This window comes from Empidonax traillii, unplaced genomic scaffold (genome assembly GCF_003031625.1).
Source record: "Empidonax traillii isolate 1590-97213 ecotype Southwest subspecies unplaced genomic scaffold, ASM303162v1 scaffold14:size4059594, whole genome shotgun sequence".
NCBI lineage: Eukaryota > Metazoa > Chordata > Aves > Passeriformes > Tyrannidae > Empidonax > Empidonax traillii.
This window is the reverse complement of record NW_020955207.1, coordinates 1,388,982-1,407,730: the sequence shown is the minus strand read 5'-3', so window position 1 is coordinate 1,407,730 and position 18,749 is coordinate 1,388,982. Positions and strand designations below refer to the sequence as shown.

General features: G+C 39.5%; 1 protein-coding gene across 1 annotated transcript in view; it reads right to left on the bottom strand.

Moving 5' to 3' along the window:
- Positions 1-1,454: 1,454 nt before the first annotated feature.
- Positions 1,455-18,749, bottom strand: part of STAC (SH3 and cysteine rich domain) — a 72,178-nt gene continuing 54,883 nt past the window's right edge. The window contains exons 7-11 of the mRNA XM_027891776.1: positions 17,030-17,094; positions 16,034-16,122; positions 12,945-12,996; positions 12,682-12,819; positions 1,455-4,526 (exon numbers count right to left, since the gene is read on the bottom strand). Of these exons, the coding sequence (XP_027747577.1) occupies positions 4,428-4,526; positions 12,682-12,819; positions 12,945-12,996; positions 16,034-16,122; positions 17,030-17,094 (443 nt within the window). The 3' untranslated portion in view covers positions 1,455-4,427. The remainder of the gene's footprint in view (positions 4,527-12,681; positions 12,820-12,944; positions 12,997-16,033; positions 16,123-17,029; positions 17,095-18,749) is intronic.

Below are 18,749 nucleotides of genomic sequence, written 5' to 3'. Positions count from 1 at the left end.
ATTCACAGTCCTCCCTCCTTATATTTCAAATGTTCTACCCACCAGCCAGTAAAGAAAATTCTATACAAAGAGAAATAGGAAAAAATGCACCTCTTTCCTCATTTCTAATAAATACCATACCCAGTAACTTCACAGACACTGTAAAAATTGCAAGATACATGGTAGTCGGGTGTATCTGATACAGATATATATATGTTACACCAACCTATCCAGAGAGTGGGGCTAGTAATTCTTCTGCTGTGATACAGATGTTATGTATGTGAAGGTCTACATCTGTCCCATGGGTTGATGGGTAGAAACAGGCTGTTGATGGGTAGAAACAGGCATTTGTGAGGCACAATCTAGCTCATGCAAAAGCAGAAGACTTCAGTCAGCCAGCTGAACCATAGCACTGAAGTGCCTGTTATACTCTTTTCCAAGGAGAGAAGAAAGCTAATTAATTTACTCATTTAATTGCAGACATTTGCAGTTAGATCAGGCAAATTACATCATAGGTTTTGGGGAGAACAGTAACACTGACTAGCCTTTTGCAGGATAATGAACTCTAGTCCCTGTGGCAATCAAGGATTCTTTTTGCTGTGTATTTAAATGGGATAAGATTGATATGCCATACTGCATTTATTCATCCCTTATAGAAAGAAAGATGTAATTTAAGTGCTCAATAAATCAGACTTGTCTGCACATATTTAAACTAAATGAGCTGGGTTCATTTTCCAAAGATATCTGTCTAGTTCCATTTTAGACAACTTACATGGTCTCCAGGGGCTTCTTTCAAAGGTCACAGCTCTTCCAAATCTCTCATGTCACTGCCTGCTGACCTGGTGCAGGTTCCTCTGATGGCACTGAATGCTATATTTAGTCAATTGAATCTCAACAAATAATTGGAAAAAAGGCCTGTAAGCAATTCTAAAGATATACAATGTTTGTAGGAATAACTGTGTTAGTTCCCTGGGGCCATGAATTCACAGATGACTGTGTGCTGGCTGCAGCACCCATCTCCAGAGGAAGCCACTGAGTCAAAATGGACAAGTACAGAAAAAGATGATGGCAAACTGGGATGTTGTGTTATTTACTGTTGGGAGGAGATCATCATTCATGCAGCTTGTACCCAACTCACATTGAGCAACTGCTCCTAGCACTTATGAAAACATTCTGCAGCCAGTTTTATGCTGTGATGAGAGACTGAATGGCCAAAAGGACATTCTGATCTGTTGGAAACAAATGTTCAAGATGCCCCACAACTAAACTTCACTCTGAGTCTACACATGCTACGTGCATCGCAGAAGAACTACTTTAGAAGTGGTTTACTAATTGTGGCAAATGCAAGTGCTGTAGATTTTAAATGGAATGCTTAGCAGCAGCTATGGCTGATGGGTTTAGTGAATGTTCTTGAAGGTGGACACCTGAAAATTTATATAGTCTGATACAAAGAATACAAGAAACATACACGTCTATTCTCCTTTCAACCATCACATAGTCTTTATTAAGCAGAATATTAAATTAAATATGAACAGCATTTATCTCCTAAAATTCAATTTTTCTGAGCATATGTCAGATAAAGTCCACTCCATCTTCTATCTGATTTTTAACTGCTTGCTAAAGCAATACCTATTGCAACTGCATGTAGTAGGAAAAAATAAAAGATGAGATAATCGTCTAGACTCAGAGTAAGGCATCCAAAATAAATTTGAGTAAAATGACCTTAATTTAACAAAGTGTTTCAGCTTTAAGCATGCAAATAGACAGTGAATCACATGCTTAAAGAAGACTCATGTATGGTATATGCTTCTTGCTAAATTAGGCATAAATTATATCTACATATCAAATGGCAGCAAAAGCTCAGTAAAAAGACAAAACAAAGGGAAAAAACCCCAACCAACCAACCAACCAAAAAATCAGAAAAATAACCCACCCCACCCCCTGAAATTAAAGATAACCATGAAAGCTTTGGTTCAGGAACAATAGTTTCTCAGATGTAATGCAGTCCACATAAGGCTTGTTTTGTTTTTACTCAGTCACTTTATTATTTATTGCTCAGTATCAAAAGGAATCAAACTGACACTGATTAAAGGCCATTGTGATTTGTAGGTATTATTCATATAATTCTTTGAATAGTATGATGCACATTGTAGGGATAAATCAAAGTCATAGAAGACTGAAATAGGAGGGAATCACAGTATGATGCAATCATGTAAACAATAGCACATATGTATAGATTAATACAGATTTCCTTTTGTCCACTTGACAGGCCTGATCAAAAGTAGCAAATATTGTAATTATAATAAACTCTTGAGTTTTTCCTTTCAAAGGGTGAATATAAAAGAAAATCTTATAAATCAGAGTGGATTAAATGTATCTCTACTGCTTTTCCTCTTGATTTTTAAGGCTTATCAGAATCCTCTCCCACTGAGTTTATTGGTTACTTAGGAAAATGAGCTGAGCAAATGTTGTTTGAAATGAAAAAAAAAAATTGCTGATATTTCGACAGAATATATGGAATAAAATACTTTTGATCAGCCAGGAGGTTGTTTATAATCAGTATGGAGTGCTTACATTACAAAGGGCCACATGTTCCCAGTTGACAGCCTTGCAACTTCCTCCTCTGCAATTAAATGGTACACAGGAGCTGCAAAACATATCTGTGAGAGGCTGAAGACTGATCTGCTCTGTGAACTTCTGGCCTAGTGTAGAGTTGTCCTGGATTTTATAAGGCTCAGAGCAAGACCAGCTATTCAAACAGGGCAACTTGGCTACTGAGACCTGGATTGTGCAACGCATATTCAAACTGCCTCAGTGTATGGGAGAAGGACTGGTAACTTCCTTTTTAGAAATAGTGTCAACTTTGCAAAGGCCCATACTAGCCTGGCTTACAGTATCAGGATTTAGGACATCAATTTGGGATTAATCACAGAAAAGACAGGCATTCAGTTTCAAGCTAGTCAAAGAAGGCATGAATTCAGCAGGGAGCTTTAGGATAGGACTTAATCTCTACGTCATAATACATGCTAAGCTGCTTAAATGTATTTGGTGCAATTACATCCAATTAAGTAGTTGGAAATTAGGTTCCCTGTCTTCAAACATCATAGGACCCCTGCTCTACAAGAGGATTGGCACTGACTGGCTTGTGGAATTTGGTCAAGTACCACAGGTCCCACAGACTGCTCTCCAGATACCCAAAGGTTCATGTGCCCAACACCTGTTTGAAGATGGAGGCTTACATGGACAAAACAGAGATGTCTGCACAGTCTCACTAGGATGGAGAACATTCATGGGATGGTCATGTTGGTTTATGCCAAGGAGACATTCATGTCAGTCTATTTACTGACGAATCTGCAAAACTTCTCTTTAGCAAATGGACAGCTTTAGTGTGTGAACACAACTAAGATACTCAGTGCCCTTCTGTCACGAGTTCTGCATTTCTATAATTACAGACTTCACTCCTATATGCAGCCAGTCCTTTTACTAGCACTTTCAGTCTTCCAGGGGTTAGTTAACTGTTTTATTTTTTTATAAATAGGATTAATATATAAAATCTTTTTAAGTGCAAGAAGCTCAGAAAAATATAAAATGTTTCAAGCCTGTGGCTCTCTCCCAGACTTTTACTCATCTCACCAGATGAAGGAAACACAGAGGGATGCTTCCAAGCAGGCTTGTGAATTGGAGGACTGGCTATTTTTGAGAGCTATGAGAGCAGCCACCACACCCAACATAAGCTGAGAGCTTTTGTTCATATACACAGAAAACAAAGGACACACAAATTTGCTACTCCTTCATATGGGAAGATTGCACAGAAAGAGAAAATTGCCATCTTCCAGGGCACAGTGCATTTCTTGAACTGACATTCACGCGGTGTCTATAAACTGCTTGGTTGTGAGACTGAATACCAGGACTAAACGCTTAAACTCATTAGTTGATACTGGGGACAAAACGGTAGAACCACAGCCACACTTTACTACAAGCATTGGACTGTAGTACGAGGACGGTTTGAATGGCATTTCCCCCCCTCCCCCCGAAATACACACTTCAAACAAGAAAGTAGTCCAACAATTTTCTAAGACACAAGAACAGGACACGAGTTTAGTCCTTCAGAACAAGCTGTCTGTCTCCGTCCGGGTTGTAGCAGCCATCTTGCACCAGAAATAAGCCCGGGCTTTTTTTTTTTTTTTTCCCTTACCTCATTTCTGTTAGTATCCAAGGACCTCTCATTTCCGTGGTGGTTTCTGACTATATTTTCTTTCAAACATTCAACTTTTCTATTTCTTAGTGTTGCTGTGGCAGTCTAATGTCTTTTTCTTCTTGTTGTTGCAGTTTTCTCACTATTTCCCTGAACATCTGCAAGACAGCCCAGCTGGGTTGACACAGTGTGAGATGAGGCAGACAGGCATTGCCAACAAAGGGCTCCTACTGCAGTGAGTGGGCTGTTGAAATCAGATGTTTTCTAAGACGTCTATGGGGACAAAACCTTTCTTCTTCCCGCTGTATACTTTGATAAAGCCATCCTGTTCCTTTTCAGAAGTCACACAAATCTGAATACAAAGAAGGTATGAAAATATTAAACTCTTTGCTGTGATCAAAGAGACAAATTATTCCAGGGTATTTATCAGGTAGGTTCGACATCCCACTAGTTACTTCTATAAGTAGAACAATCCCTTTTGGACTCCCTCTGCTTTGATAAGAATCTCAGACTCATATATTTAGAGAGTTAACTTTCCCCTGTCTCCCTGAAGTGCACATATAAATGAGAGACATTCTTATCATTAAGAACTTGTGGTTGATAAAAGATTTTGAAACTTGATTTATGACTTCAGCCAACTGTAATGCTTATGCTTTAGTTGTCTGTGGTGTGAGAGGAACGGGTGGTGAAAAATAAACATGATGCCAAGGTGGGTCACTTGTAGCAGCTGATCTGAATGCAAACATATTCTCCTTTTGCAAGTTTAAGAAGCCCAGGTACTTCTCAGATGAGCAGTGGATAATGTTACTTATTCAGCCCTTGTGGTTACAGATGCCTGTTTTGGATACCAAAATGTGTGACCCAAATTCAGCTCTGTGAGTGTGTTTGTATGACACCTACTCCAAATGGAGGCAGTTGTTGTGAAATCATAGGGTCTTTACAATAGCACGAATATTACACTGTGGTAAAGGTTTTAATTTCCACCTTAAGGCCCTTCCTGAAACATCTGGTGATGGCCAAGCCATTTGAAAGCCTAATGGCACAGGTACTTTGGGGACTTGAGCACAGTGCCACACAAAATAAAGAATTGTTTTCAAACATCTGTGCCAAAGAACTATATATTTCCTACTAGTCAAACAAGGTTAAAATATAACTGGAAAACTGATGGTCCTAGTGAGACCACTCAACTCAATGATTTCTCATGATGCCAGTGCCAGCTTTCTATCTGGACTAGCACTCATCTCTGTCTGGTAAGTATTTACAGTGTTTATTTACAATAATTCAAAGGGTATGAAATTAATAAAAATAGCTCTGAAATGCTCCTGGGTAAAATCCATTTCAGCATGACTACTGGGGTGACACCTAAATACCTCATCTGAACTCTGGGCCAGGTTGTCCTGTTGTTACGTAAAATTTATTAACATCACTGATGCTGCCAGAGAGAAATGAAAGGTCATAAGAAGGAGGTGAAGCTGCTTCATATTTGCCACCTCCAGTATTTGGAAATAGTGAGGTGCATCTCTGTACCTGCAAACAAAGTTTTGGAAAATAAATGGACTCATTAATTTTCTTTCTTAATCTACCTACTCAACACTAACTGAATTAGATCCCTGGGGCAGAACGACTGAGCACACCAACAGGGCTGACATGCAATTAAAAAGAATAATGTATTATTGTATTATCACATGGAAAGCGTAGGAGAGGTATAGAATTGATGCTGCTTACTTTAGGTTCTGTTTCAAAACAGCAAAGCTTATTTGTGTCATGAATCCCCAGCACAGCATCTGCTTCCCTTGCAGTCACGTTGCCATTCAAAGCAGAGGTGTAAAGCACATGAACACAAAAAGGAGTTTCTGATTACTGCTAAGTGTTGTTCTCTGTCTCTGAGAAAGACTATAAAAACTGCAACAATGACAGAGAAAGCTGGCAAAGAAGCACAAGACTAAGGATGGTCAAGTATGGCAGACTATCCAAGGGTGGGAAAGAGCATCAGTGGCAAGATGCCCCTCTCAGCTGATCCCTACTGCTCAGAGCTTTTGCAGCTTCTCCATAACTAGACCTGGCTGGATAAAAGAAATACCTCACTCCATCACTGTGCTTTTCTCCTAACTGAAGATGTCTACAAAACATCTAACTTTTTGCTAGAATACTCAAAATAATCACATCACAAGAAGGTCTACGGTGTTCACTAACCATGCTGCATTTTTTTGTTTAATCTCTCTTGTGCTGTGCAGAACATACTGCAAGAACAGAGTGCTTTTCCCTGCCGTCTTGTATTGTCAGCAGAATGATTTGTGGACAAAAATACTGATCTTTCCAAACACTGATTTTCTTTATTTTGTATTTTTGGAGTGAAAAATTATGGCAGATTAATTCTTTTCCCAGTGATTTTTGTTTATTTGTTTGTTTGTTTTTTCTTTCTTTTCTTTTCCCTGGTTCTTCTGCTGGTTTGAGCACTCCTTGAGTGAGAGTGCTCTGCTACAGCAATAACTTTAGATCTTCACTGGGCATGAGGAGTACAATGTCTTTACGTAAGAAGTTCTCTCACTCTACCTACTAATATATAGGTCTGAATTCTCTCAAATTCCAGCTGAAATTCTCTCACACTGAGATATTAAGCCCTGTATGTGTCAGACCCCAGATAGTAGAGGTTTTTTCCCTCTACTTTCTAAGGAAGGGGAAGTTTCAGGGGCAGAGTGAGTTTGGACACAACATGCCACACTTCCATAATCCTGTGCAGCTCAGGAGGTATCCTGGGCCTATGACAGCTGCTGGAGTTTTGCAAAGACCTGGAGCCGCTCCAGATTCTGCAGTATCAAAAAAGAGTGAACACAACACCATCTTTGACCACTTCTGCTCTCATCCTTATTTATGAATGCTGCCAAGGATTTCACCCTCAAGTTGTAGCCTGGGGATTTGGCTCTTGACTTTCTTATGTGGGTAACGTAACCTCACATGAGTTCCTGGTAGCATCCAGAGTTTTGGACTCCACCTGATGAAGCAGCTGTTGTTGAGGATTAGCGCTGATGACAGGTGGCAAAGATGATGGTTATGAAGGCATAAGGTACCACAGCTACCATCAGGTGATAATGGTTTTCTGCATAAAATTGGAAAGTTCAAATGGCACCTACTCAGGCTGATATGTTCTGGGAGGAAAGCTGTTGGCCTGACAAGAAAAGTGAGCCAGAACAACCACTCTCCAGTGAATTTGAACACAAATGGAGACAAATTGTTGGGTTTTTCCCCTCTGCACTCTGGCTCAAGAGATTAGTAATGAAAAAAGCCATGGGGTAAGAAACAACAGCTTGGCCTATTTCTCACTCAGTAAGTGATCTTTGGAACTATTTGAAAGTGGGATCTAATATTATAAAGTCAGTTCCCCATTTTTTCATCTCATTTTGTTTAAAAAATACCTAAAACACTCAAAACAAACCAAACAACTGTTCAGATCATGACTGTTGTCTGAACTTGTCAACATCTGTCCTGAGAATTTTTTATCAGGTGATAAAAAAGCCCTGAGCAGGTGTGGCACATAAACAATTAAGAAATGATCCTTTAAGTTGCATGGTCATTAGTACTTTCCTGTTCTTTGAATTTGGGGTCAAGTGGCCAATTCTCTTTGCCTGGGGGTAATTTTGAATTTGCCCTAATTTTCTACAGCTGCCTTCTCTTCTTTCTTCCATATACTTAAGCCATCTATCAGCCATAGAATGGTTCTGGTGAAGTAGGAACTTGGTTATGAGGACAGTACAGTTTCAAGAGCTGTCCTGCGGTCTGCAAACAGTGCCAGGTCAAGAGGTCTGTAAGTTAAAGTCTTTTTGTAAGAATGACAGCACAGGGACACTGTGAGTTTCTACATCTACTGCTGCCAGTGCACTGAAGTTCTTGCCTATGTGAGCTTTGTGGATAGAAATGATAAGCAGTTCAGTTTTCATACCCATTCAGTCCTAATGCAAATGATGATGACAGATTTCATTAGACTTCATATGACATGTTTCAGTAGACTTTGTTTTTAAAGAAGACCTGGACTAAACGTGATGCATAATGTCCTGTGTCCCTTGTGTGAACTATTGTAAATTTTGTGTGCCACTCAGTATCTCCGAATGAGTGGGGACACCCATCTCTGCCCAGCAATACTGACGTCAATGGAAATCAGAGGTAGCTGGAAAAAGACACTGTTCCCTTTTAGCCTAGCTGTGAAGTGCAGCAGTTACAGCTGGGGAGCTGACGAAGAACTGCAACATCAATTTCAATGCTGAGTTTAGGTAATTTAATCCTAAGGCATAAGTCACTGTGATGAAACTGATTTTCAGAGGCAGCTGACTCTTGCTCTTAGAAGTTCAGCTTCTTTTAGAATATCCAAGAATATGGGTACATAAAGTACCTCCTAGACAATGAGGTGAAAAGCCAGGTAGCAAGAAAGCATCCAGACTTTTTTCCCAGGTCTGTAGACCCAGCTTGCAATCCTGCCTTGTTAAGCCTAGCCTTGTGGATATGTTTAAGCTCATTCCCAAGCTCTCCTGGTGGCTGGATCATATCTGCACATAAAAACACTTTCTGAAATTCCTGTGTTGGGGTGTTGGGGTAAGAGGGAAGCTTGTCCCCTGAACTGTGTGCCAAGGGGACAGCAAGGCTGACAGGTCTGGTTTGGAGATCGTAGCCATCACAAGAGTAGTAGACTGTTTGGTGTCACTGCAGAAACTGGTTAGGAGATGCTTTCACCAGTAGGGCTAGTTTACATCAGTGACATTAATAAATATCCATCACAAAATGGATCTGTTGCACTGACTTTTATATAAACTCACAGTGCACATCTGGATGAGGCAAAGAGCTTCTGATTCTCAGCCTTGGTACAAATGCTACAGTTTGGGGTAATTTCTATTGCACAAGATCATCACTTGTGCAAATAAAAATCAATTGTGTTATTTAATCACAAAAAGCCCAACTCTAAAGTTGTTTGTATGAGTGTGACTGTAGATGTCAGAGGCAGCCAGAAAAAGGTGTGAGTAGGTTTTTTTGAAAGATTATTTCCTTTCTTTAAGTAGGATAAGAGAAGTAAAAACAGACATTCAAACAGTGGATTATTGTGACTTCGTTACAAATGAGGATGACCAAAATGTTAAAAACATTTTACAAGGTGTTTTTCCAAGTATTGATGATATACTGGATATTGGGCTTGTGAGACAGTCTAAAACAGTGGAAAGCCACAGAAATTGGCTGGATTTGGTTTCCCTGTCAATAGTCTTGCTTTAATGATGTCAGGAGCTATGTCTGCCTCCCTCCCACAGATTCCTGATTGAGCCCTGTGGTGCCCCAATCTTCTGAATAGGTTTTAGAACTCACAAATCTGTCTTGGAGTCTCTGAAGCAGTACACTCTTTCTCATATTTCATAGTGAAATTTTCAAGGGATCCTTTGTGAAGACTAGCTTGTGCATATTGCTCAAGATGGGTGAGAAAATTGTGTTTTTTCTTCAGTCCTTTGTTGAGTATTGGCTTTGCCAGAAAGGTTTGTATGAAGCTGAAATTCAAAATTTTATTTCCAAGGCAGGAAACTGCCAAGTGATTGTAGAGAAAGTCTCACTTACTGTGCCTCAAACTTTGAAAAAATCTCTGCTTGCCTAAAATAGCTTTTCTTAAGGTAGTCATGTGTCTTTGTTGACGTGAATATATTGCTTTAACCTTACAAGAATAGACTGTGTATCTGGGAACATTCATATAAGGCACAAAGGGAATAGAGACCTGCAGTATAAACCATGGATGGTAACAAGCAATATAAAGAAAAACCATGTTATTTTCACTGGATAATTTTTTCTGGTCAAATATCCTCCTTGCCTTTGTTGTCAGAATGGCTCTAGACTCTTGTCAGACCACACGGAAATTGACTCAATGAATTAACAATAAAATTGGGTCGATTTGCTGTACTCTAGTCACAAGAATTTATTAGACCAGCTAATGAGTTTTTCCAGGTAAAGTGAGACTTGACAGGAATTGGTAGCAATGAATAAATCTCCCCTTTTTGCTAATCTGGAAGAAGTCAGTGCTTTGCACGTAGCAGATACATTGCATTCACAGCACTCTGGACTCTGCCCAGAGACAGGTAAAATGGCTAATGACATCCCACAGAAATTCCCAGTAGAACAAAAACAAACAAAAAAAATTCTTCCAAAGTTTTCTCACAAGTCCCATTCAGATGACTTCTTTTTTTTATATACCTTTCCCTATTGCACTTTTATCTCTGTTTCATATGGAGAAATAAAGGACAGAATATAAAATAAATTACTTAAAAAGAAGAAAGGAAATTTGACTTTGGAAATATAACATACATTTTTAAAGTCATGAATTCCCAGTAACAATTACAAAATGTTTTTCACAATAAGAGTTTTTCCAAAGTGAAGGCAGAATTGCTCCATTAAAAAAAAAAAAAGACAAAAATCTTATACTGTGTCGAGGGACAGTAGGAAGTAGATGAGAGCCCATGGCCTCGTTGTGACTATCCCATCTGGAAATTACTCAAAATGGCCTTTAAGCTACTTAAATGTATCCCTTTCGCGTAACTTGTGTGAGAGTGGGGAGCAATCAGTTCGCTGCACTCCTTTCCCCTCATGTCCCTGCAATCACGTGTTTGTGCAGTCTGATCTCTGCCCTCTGTTTCACAACAAATATTTATTTCTTTCTTCCTCTGAAACTTCTCTCATGTGGAAAGAGCACCTGACAGTATTCACATTCAACCTCAGAATTTGTGTGGGCTTGCAATAGAGCTGAAAAAGTTTACAACAAATGAGGAGGTAGTAGGCAGACAAGATGCATTCATCCCTTTCTTTACCTCCTGCCATGCCGGAGATGATGAGGCACCCCTGACCTCAAGCTCCCTTGTGAGCCTGTTATGAAATAGGGACAATAGGAAGGTCCTTGTGTTTAGATGAAGCTGCCAGACTTGCCTACTTGGAAACTGTGGCTTTGTGACAACTGAGGAAAGAAACTGGGCTCTCGCTGCTTGCAGCAGCAGCCACACTAACAGAGATGATCTGGTGTGCCCGCTAATGAGAAGGGACCCAGATTTTGACCATTTCCTCATGTTGACATGCCATATTCCAACACTACCATTTCCCTAAGCTTTGCCCTTCTGTAATGCTTATTCTAGAACACAAAGCCTGCAGAAGCCCTTGTTCTGATATGGTAATATTTGGGTTCTGAGATATATAGATATATAAATTTATATATATATACACATCAAAAGAGGTGTTGGGTAAAAAGAGTTTAAGAACCTTCTCTCTTTCTAGCAACTTTAGGGCTGCCCAAAGTACTATGCATATAGGGGCAGTCAAAATATAGTCTGGTCACTGCATTGCTGTACCTTCCTTAAAAACCTGTGTAAACCCAAGGATTGTTAGCACCTGTATGTTTTGCTATGCCCAAGACAGCAGCAGCAAAGATATAAGTTAATCTTATCTGACAGTGCAGTGAAGTAGTACAGAAGTTCTGCATGCAAAATCTATGGCCCTGAAGTCCACACTGATTCTGACTCATGTTCTACTTTATTAAAAACAGGCAAACAATTACCGGTGAGGACACATCAGTTGCCAAAGGAAAAGAAAGATCCAAACAGGTGGAAGAACATCAGGTTTCACAGGGTGCATTGATAAAAATCTAGCTTTTTATTACATCCAGGTGTCAAAGAACTCAAGCTGTGTGTCATCCTTAGTCAGCCATCCTCCTATTTACATGAGCTTAATGCAGATTTTGGGTTGTGGCCTTTGCCTAGTGAACGCGCCTGAAGGACACAAAACAGAAGGAGCTGCTGAAAATACACCAGGGTGAATGGACCCCGCAAGACCTCACTGTATGTGGTGTAGCTCATAGCAGCACTTATAGTTTAGAATATATTATAGCCTGTAGAGAGGGTATGCAAGTGGTGACACAAAAAAATTAATGATTAAATACAGTTTGCAGCTGGTGAACAAGAGTTAGATTTAAGATTCACAAGTTGGTGTGATCTTGTCTTAATTCTGTTCCTGCTGAAGCCAAACCCATGACCTGTGTTTAGATTTTTAGGTAAGTTAAAGTTTGGGGAGGGAGCCCCTGTCTTTTATTAGATCAGCTCTAATAATGGGGAGAAAAGCAGAACATTTTCAGGCACACAAGGCCTTCCACTAAGACTGTGTGTTTGTTAAACTGTCGCTCTGAGGGGTAGTAAGAGAGTGCATAATATACAAAGGGTCATTATGAACGTTTGTGAGACTGAAAAGTTTGGCTATATTAGTGTGGTGGGTCAGGCTGAGCCAGAATTTATTTCCCCATAGTAGCCCTCACAGTACGGAGTGTTGCACAAGGCAAACACTGCTCTTAACTGGCTACTAGACACAATTGCCATGCAAATAATAACTCTTCCAGTAAAACTGCAGCGAAAAGAATCTGCCTGTCCTCATCTTGCACAATTTTTCCTCCAGTCATTGATAAGACTGCTGGATGCTCTGGTCCGCTGAGGATCCAGCACAGGGGATCTTACCTGGTTTTCTTTCAGAGTTATCTGTCCCTGTTCCTTGCAGCCAATGAATGTCCTGATACACCTGTAAATCTTCTCATTTTGTTCCACTCTTTGAACAAAGTTAGCAGGAAAAAATCCAGTTCTGTCATCAATTCTTCCCTATGGAGAAAATGTATTAATAGAAGAGAATAGTTAACACCAGAAGCTTTAATGCAAGTTCACAATTGAAAAGAAGACATTTTTCCCTGTGGAAAGAAAACAGATATAAAATAATTAGCACATACCTTCCACCAGTCTTCATTAGAGTCTTCCAGAAGAGTGATCATGTCCCCTGGCCTGTAATTAGAAGAGGAATAGTAGTTGACTCTTAATCGCCATGATGAAAATATTTCATAATTCCCTTCTAATAAGAAGGTGTTTCTTTAATGGTTATTTTTTTCTGAGCATTCATTGCAGGTAGACTTAATGAGGTGGCAAGGTTTTCTTCAGTCATACATGTAAATGTAGAATGAAAGTCTCTGTATATTGAGGCTAGATCTGTTTTGAGACAACAACTGTGAACAGGAAGTTTTGCTTCCTGTTTAATAAGAAACTGTCCCTATTTTTTACAGGCATTATCTTTTTACTTGAAGACATTTGTTGGGACACACTACTTCATCATCTGTGTTTTCAAGCTGTGATTGCAGAAGGAAGGCAGCAGGAAAAGAGTTCTATTTAGCTGACAAAGGCAATTAGTCAGCAGGGATATAATTCTGCCCAAGAATGTCTTCTGGATTCGAATGGGATATATTTACCTTTCTAATGTGTGGTGCTGGGTTGTAATTGCTATGTATCAGCATCCAGCTGGCTAGTTCCAAAGCAGATCTAGAAGAATAATTTGACTGGAAACGGTGATAGCAAAATGTGCTGGGCTGATTTTGTGCACGTAGCTGAACGGTTGTTTGACCTCTTTCCCCCCATTGATGGAACTCCACCATTATTATGTAATTATTATAGCGATGTGTTGTAGAGAGTAAGTGGCAGCTCTTTTCCAAATGGATTAACCTCAGAACACTCTGTCTGCTTGATAACTTCTTTGATTTTAATAAAATTAATGGCTGAGCCCTAATTATTCAGCCTTCCTTGCATTCCCTCTTAGGCTCACTGTATTGTTGAGGCATCAGCACAAGAGCCTGCAAACACATCTGGAGCATATTATGGATAACAGGTCCAATTTAACAGGTTATTTCAGAGCATGCGTAAAAAATGTGGATCTGTCCAGGATGCAGCTGGAGGTGGGGTCAGTGGTGGATCTCTTTGGTCCACCTCCCAAGGGGTTATCATTGCTGCTATAACTGGAGAAGTGGACATTTAGTCATCTAACACCATGCAATCTGAAAGAGTTTTTCAGCTTTCACCAAAAGATGCTTGAAGATTTTCCTCAAGCCCTCCTCAAGAACCTCTTTCAATGTGTTTGGAAGAATAAAATATTGCTGAGGTGAGAAAGGAAGCTAGAGAAAATGAATAACTTAGTATACCAGTGGTGAGTTTGGTTTTTTTTTTTTTCCACGGGAAAGGACATGAGACCTCTATTACAGTTAATATTTAACATAAAACACTCAAAGAGGTTTTAAGGGAACCCATGACTTCAAAGTGAATAGACTGTAACATAACTGAAGCTCTTACACTGCAAGGAAGAACACTTTTAAGATTTAGAGAGCCCCATCCACCCAGTACTCTGCAGCCTGGTTGTTAGAAAGATAACCTAGAAAATATAAAGGTATTTGACTGTCAGAGAAAGATGGCAACTGAACCTAAAGTCTTTCCATGTCCCTGGTCTGAGCACTGAGATTTTTACATTTAAGACCTGCTGATTTTGCTTTCCATTTTTTTTTTTCCGCACTGAACTAATATAGATGGCTATAAACTCCAAGAAAGGATTCAAAATAGAAATCCTTGCTGGACCTATATTGCTTTTGCTGCCTAGATTTAGTCTGCTAGTCTCTGAAAGAGGGGGCGACCTGCTTGATGCTTACTACTGGTTGAAATCACTCTGAGGTCCCATCTTTTTCTTCTGTAAATTACAATCCTGAATAAGTTATCTGCTCTACCTCAGTGATGAAGATTTCAGGAGGTGGTAAGATAGGCTGTCATGTAGGCTCCTTCTATTCTATTCTATTCTATTCTATTCTATTCTATTCTATTCTATTCTATTCTATTCTATTCTATTCTATTCTATTCTATTCTATTCTATTCTATTCTATTCTATTCTATTCTATTCTATTCTATTCTATTCTATTCTATTCTATTCTATTCCATTCCATTCCATTCCATTCCATTCCATTCCATTCCATGTCTGGATGAGGATGGTAGTCCAGTGCAGGCTTGTCTGAGTGTGTTCTGCTTAATGGAAAAAAACTTGCAAGTTAGAATACGCTCCTAGAGGAGCAGGATGCAAAGTGGAATCCCTCAAGCAGAATAGCTGTCAAGTTGCACTAAAGGTTACCGTACACTGTGGTTATTTCTTGAAGAGCTGACATTCCTAAATTAACAAGCAGGAAATGCCAGCAAAGCAGAATAATATGAAAGCTTGTAATTTCTTCCTTACATCCCACACTTTAGTTCTAGAGAGATTAGAAGGCAGAGCTGGAAACAGGAAAAAGGCTTTCAGTGAAGGAGATGCTGACGACAGGGGCATTTATCTGCCAGTTCCCTAAATCCTGTGGTATGTACATGATTATTTTGATATAGGGGATGCATTGAAGAGAGTTGACATGCTTCATGACAAGAACTCTAGTAAGACCATGCAAAATGTGAGTAGCATGAGCAAATTAATCTCACTGAAAAAAAAAAAAAAAAGATGTCCTTTCCCTTCAGTGGGCTTGGATTAGACCTTGTAATGCTAGCAACTGATGCAGAACTGAGAAATTAAGTACTAAAAATAAAAATAAAAATAAAATATTTTGCTAAGCTCAGGATATGTCTTTCTTGTGTGAAAACACTGCCATTCAGCAGCTGGACATCATTCCCTTTTCTCAGACATAACCTGAATATGAGGGAGGATCAAACAGGACTGGTAAAATGTTCAGCATTAGCATGAGAGCTGGTGATGAATTCCTATTTGAAAACTTCTGATTGAAAAAAAAAGCAACTGAAACCAGAGCATTTTACATCTGAAAGTCATCTTGCTCCTGAAGTGACATAAGTGTTTTAAGTCCTTGCCAGAACAGTTTTTTTAACTGTAAGAATATCTTTGTATCTACAAGTGGATACCTCTATAAAAAATGTTTATTAAAAACGTCAGAGCAAAGCCTTCCTTCCCCAAAGTCATATGTAACTGTATGACCATGAGTTTGCATGGGTCAAATCAACTAACAAATATTTTGGGGTTTACCTCATCTCCAAGTCTTCATTTTCTTGTGGTACAAATTTGTACAAGGCAACATAGGTGTTCATTTGTAACGTGCTTTTATAAAATGGTCCCTTCAAGAAAAAAGAGAAAGAGAAAATTTAAATATCTGATCTGTACAGGAATTTGATTCACTTTGTTAGACATGGAGGAACCAGGATCTTACAATAAATTAGCCAGAACCATCTCACTTGTTTCACAGGGTGGAGGACTATAGCCCAGGTACATTGCGGGCCATTAAGGCAGTAAAAATCTTCATTTAGAAATAAGATTATTTATACCCCAAGATCAAACTCCAGGCTTCCAAAGAACATAAGCAGAAATCTGCACAAGCTGGCCTTCAGGGTGAAATCTTAAAAACAACTTTGCCTTTTGCTCTCTGCAGTCTATGGCTCTTATGAGCCCAGTAGTGTATTATTGGCATTATATAAGGTGTCTATTATACATTCTCATTAAGGATGGAGATAGAATCATACAGTGCACGGATCCAAAAGCTGGGGTACAAAAATCACTTTCTTGAAGTGATTTTAATGTGTAAAAGCTTTCTGTCCTGGGCTTTCCACAGAGAAGATAAGCTACTCTTTCTGCTCACTTTTTCCACTATTAATCTGGTGGAAAAAGAAAAAAAAAAAGGCAGCTAAAATAAATATCAAATAATTTTCAAAATCAAATCTGTGGTTTTTTATGTTACAGAAGTTCTATTGTAATTACATGGCCTCCACACTGGATCTTTTGTATTCACAACATCAACTTGCAATAAACAGAAAAACATAAAAATGACCAAAAAGGGTAAACCAAAAAGCCATTCAGTACTGTGTATTGCTTCCATCTGTGGCCAGTGGCCCATAAATGGTGTTAGAACACGACAGTCAGATATCAGTGCCCCAGCAGACCTACTCAAGGTCCTCAGACAGCTATAAAAACAAAACTTTTGTGTGACTTCCCATTCCCATTGCATTTGCACAAAATTTATGCTCATACCGGGGAATGTATACTTTTTGGTTCTTCTCCAAAGTGTTCTGTGCCATTTTCAGAGTATGTAAACACTGAAATAAAGCAAACACGTGGCATATTAGGAGTAGTTTCAGACTTTGCACCTCAACAGTATCACCTAGATTTTTTTTGATCTCTTTGCTTTCTCCCTTATTTTCTTTAATTCCTTGTGCTCTCCTCTGAACCCTTCTACACTCCTAACAAAACCACGTATCCTGCTGGCATATGACACAATACCCTCAATAATTTATAATTGTAAAAATAAATAATTTTGATCAGATGATCATACACAAGTACATCACTAGGAACAGAACCTAGGTACTCTAAGTGCATTACTATTTAAAGTCCAGCAGCCTTTTTCTCACATTGAATACTGTGTTTCCATTATCAGATAACCAGTATTTCTATTTAAAAGCACCTGCGAAACCCGATGACAATATATGAGCAATATTAAAGTAGGTTTGCATGCCAGACTCCTTCTTTCCCCTCTTCGTCCTCTATCTCTAAATGTTTGATAGCCTTCTTTGATCCCTCTCTCCAGCAGTCCATGCCTGGGCTGCACTGGATATGCTGCCTCTCTCTAATTTTACAGGAGGTATCTGATTTGTTTTCAGACCAGGAAGAGTAAACTGAGGCACATTTTCACCTGTATATGTGAAAATTTTCTTCTAAGTTTCTAAATCAGAATCTCTTAGAATAAGATAGGAGTCACAGCACCTAACCCATCTCATATCTAATTGGTTACTCTCTATTGTAACTGATTCATGAGTTGTGCTGAGTTATCTCACTAGAAAAACCACAGTGGCTTTATCGTGTTGACTGAATTCCCCCTTCATATTTTAAGAACTGCCTGGAGTTTCTTGCTTCTGGATAAAGTCTGAATATGACTTTACTAGCTGGAGTTTTTGAGCATCTAGAACCATCAGTGTCTTCTCCCACCATGTATGTCTGCAGGTATTTCGGGCAGGTGCTGGATTTTGTAGTCTCCAGCAATTCAGAAAAAATAACCAAAGTGGTGATAAGTATCAGGCTGACTGAGCACATTTTCTTTTTGTTTCTCTGTCATACAATTATATGCATTCAGGGGAAAGAAGCTCCACAGAACACCAAACCACCAAATTCTTCTCCTCTGCTCTTTCAGTTGCTCACCCTTTCTTCCATTAACACTTATTTCTGTGACTATTCTACACTGTAAATGACAACCTATAGGGAGCCCCTGGCAGTCTAGTGGTTAAGGACGCGGTGCTGTCACCGCCGAGGCCCGGGTTCGATTCCCGGTCAGGGCCCCTCCCCGGGCAGATGGAGCTCGTTAGCCCTGTAAGGCAATCCATCTACGTCCTGAGGACCTCGTTGCCACCGTCCAAGTTTGCTTGGCCCCGGCAGATGAACCTCAGGATTAAAGGGTGGGCTCAGTTCCGCGCACACTGTGTCTCACCTAAAAAATCCAATGCGCAGGCTGGAAGGTGTAAAGGCCCTCCCCGGTTCTTCGTTCGCGAAGACTGGCCATTATTATAAATGACAACCTAACGGAGATTCTGTGAAGAAGCTTTATGTGGGAAGTAGTAGGGTTCTTTGACAGTAGAGAGTTGTACTTTAACATTGAAAACCAAGATAGAATGTCTGTTCTATCTTGTAACAAATAGAACAAATATGCTTCTCACCAAGTCCTGCAGCAAAGGCACTCCTGAGCCTGCAGACTATCACAAAT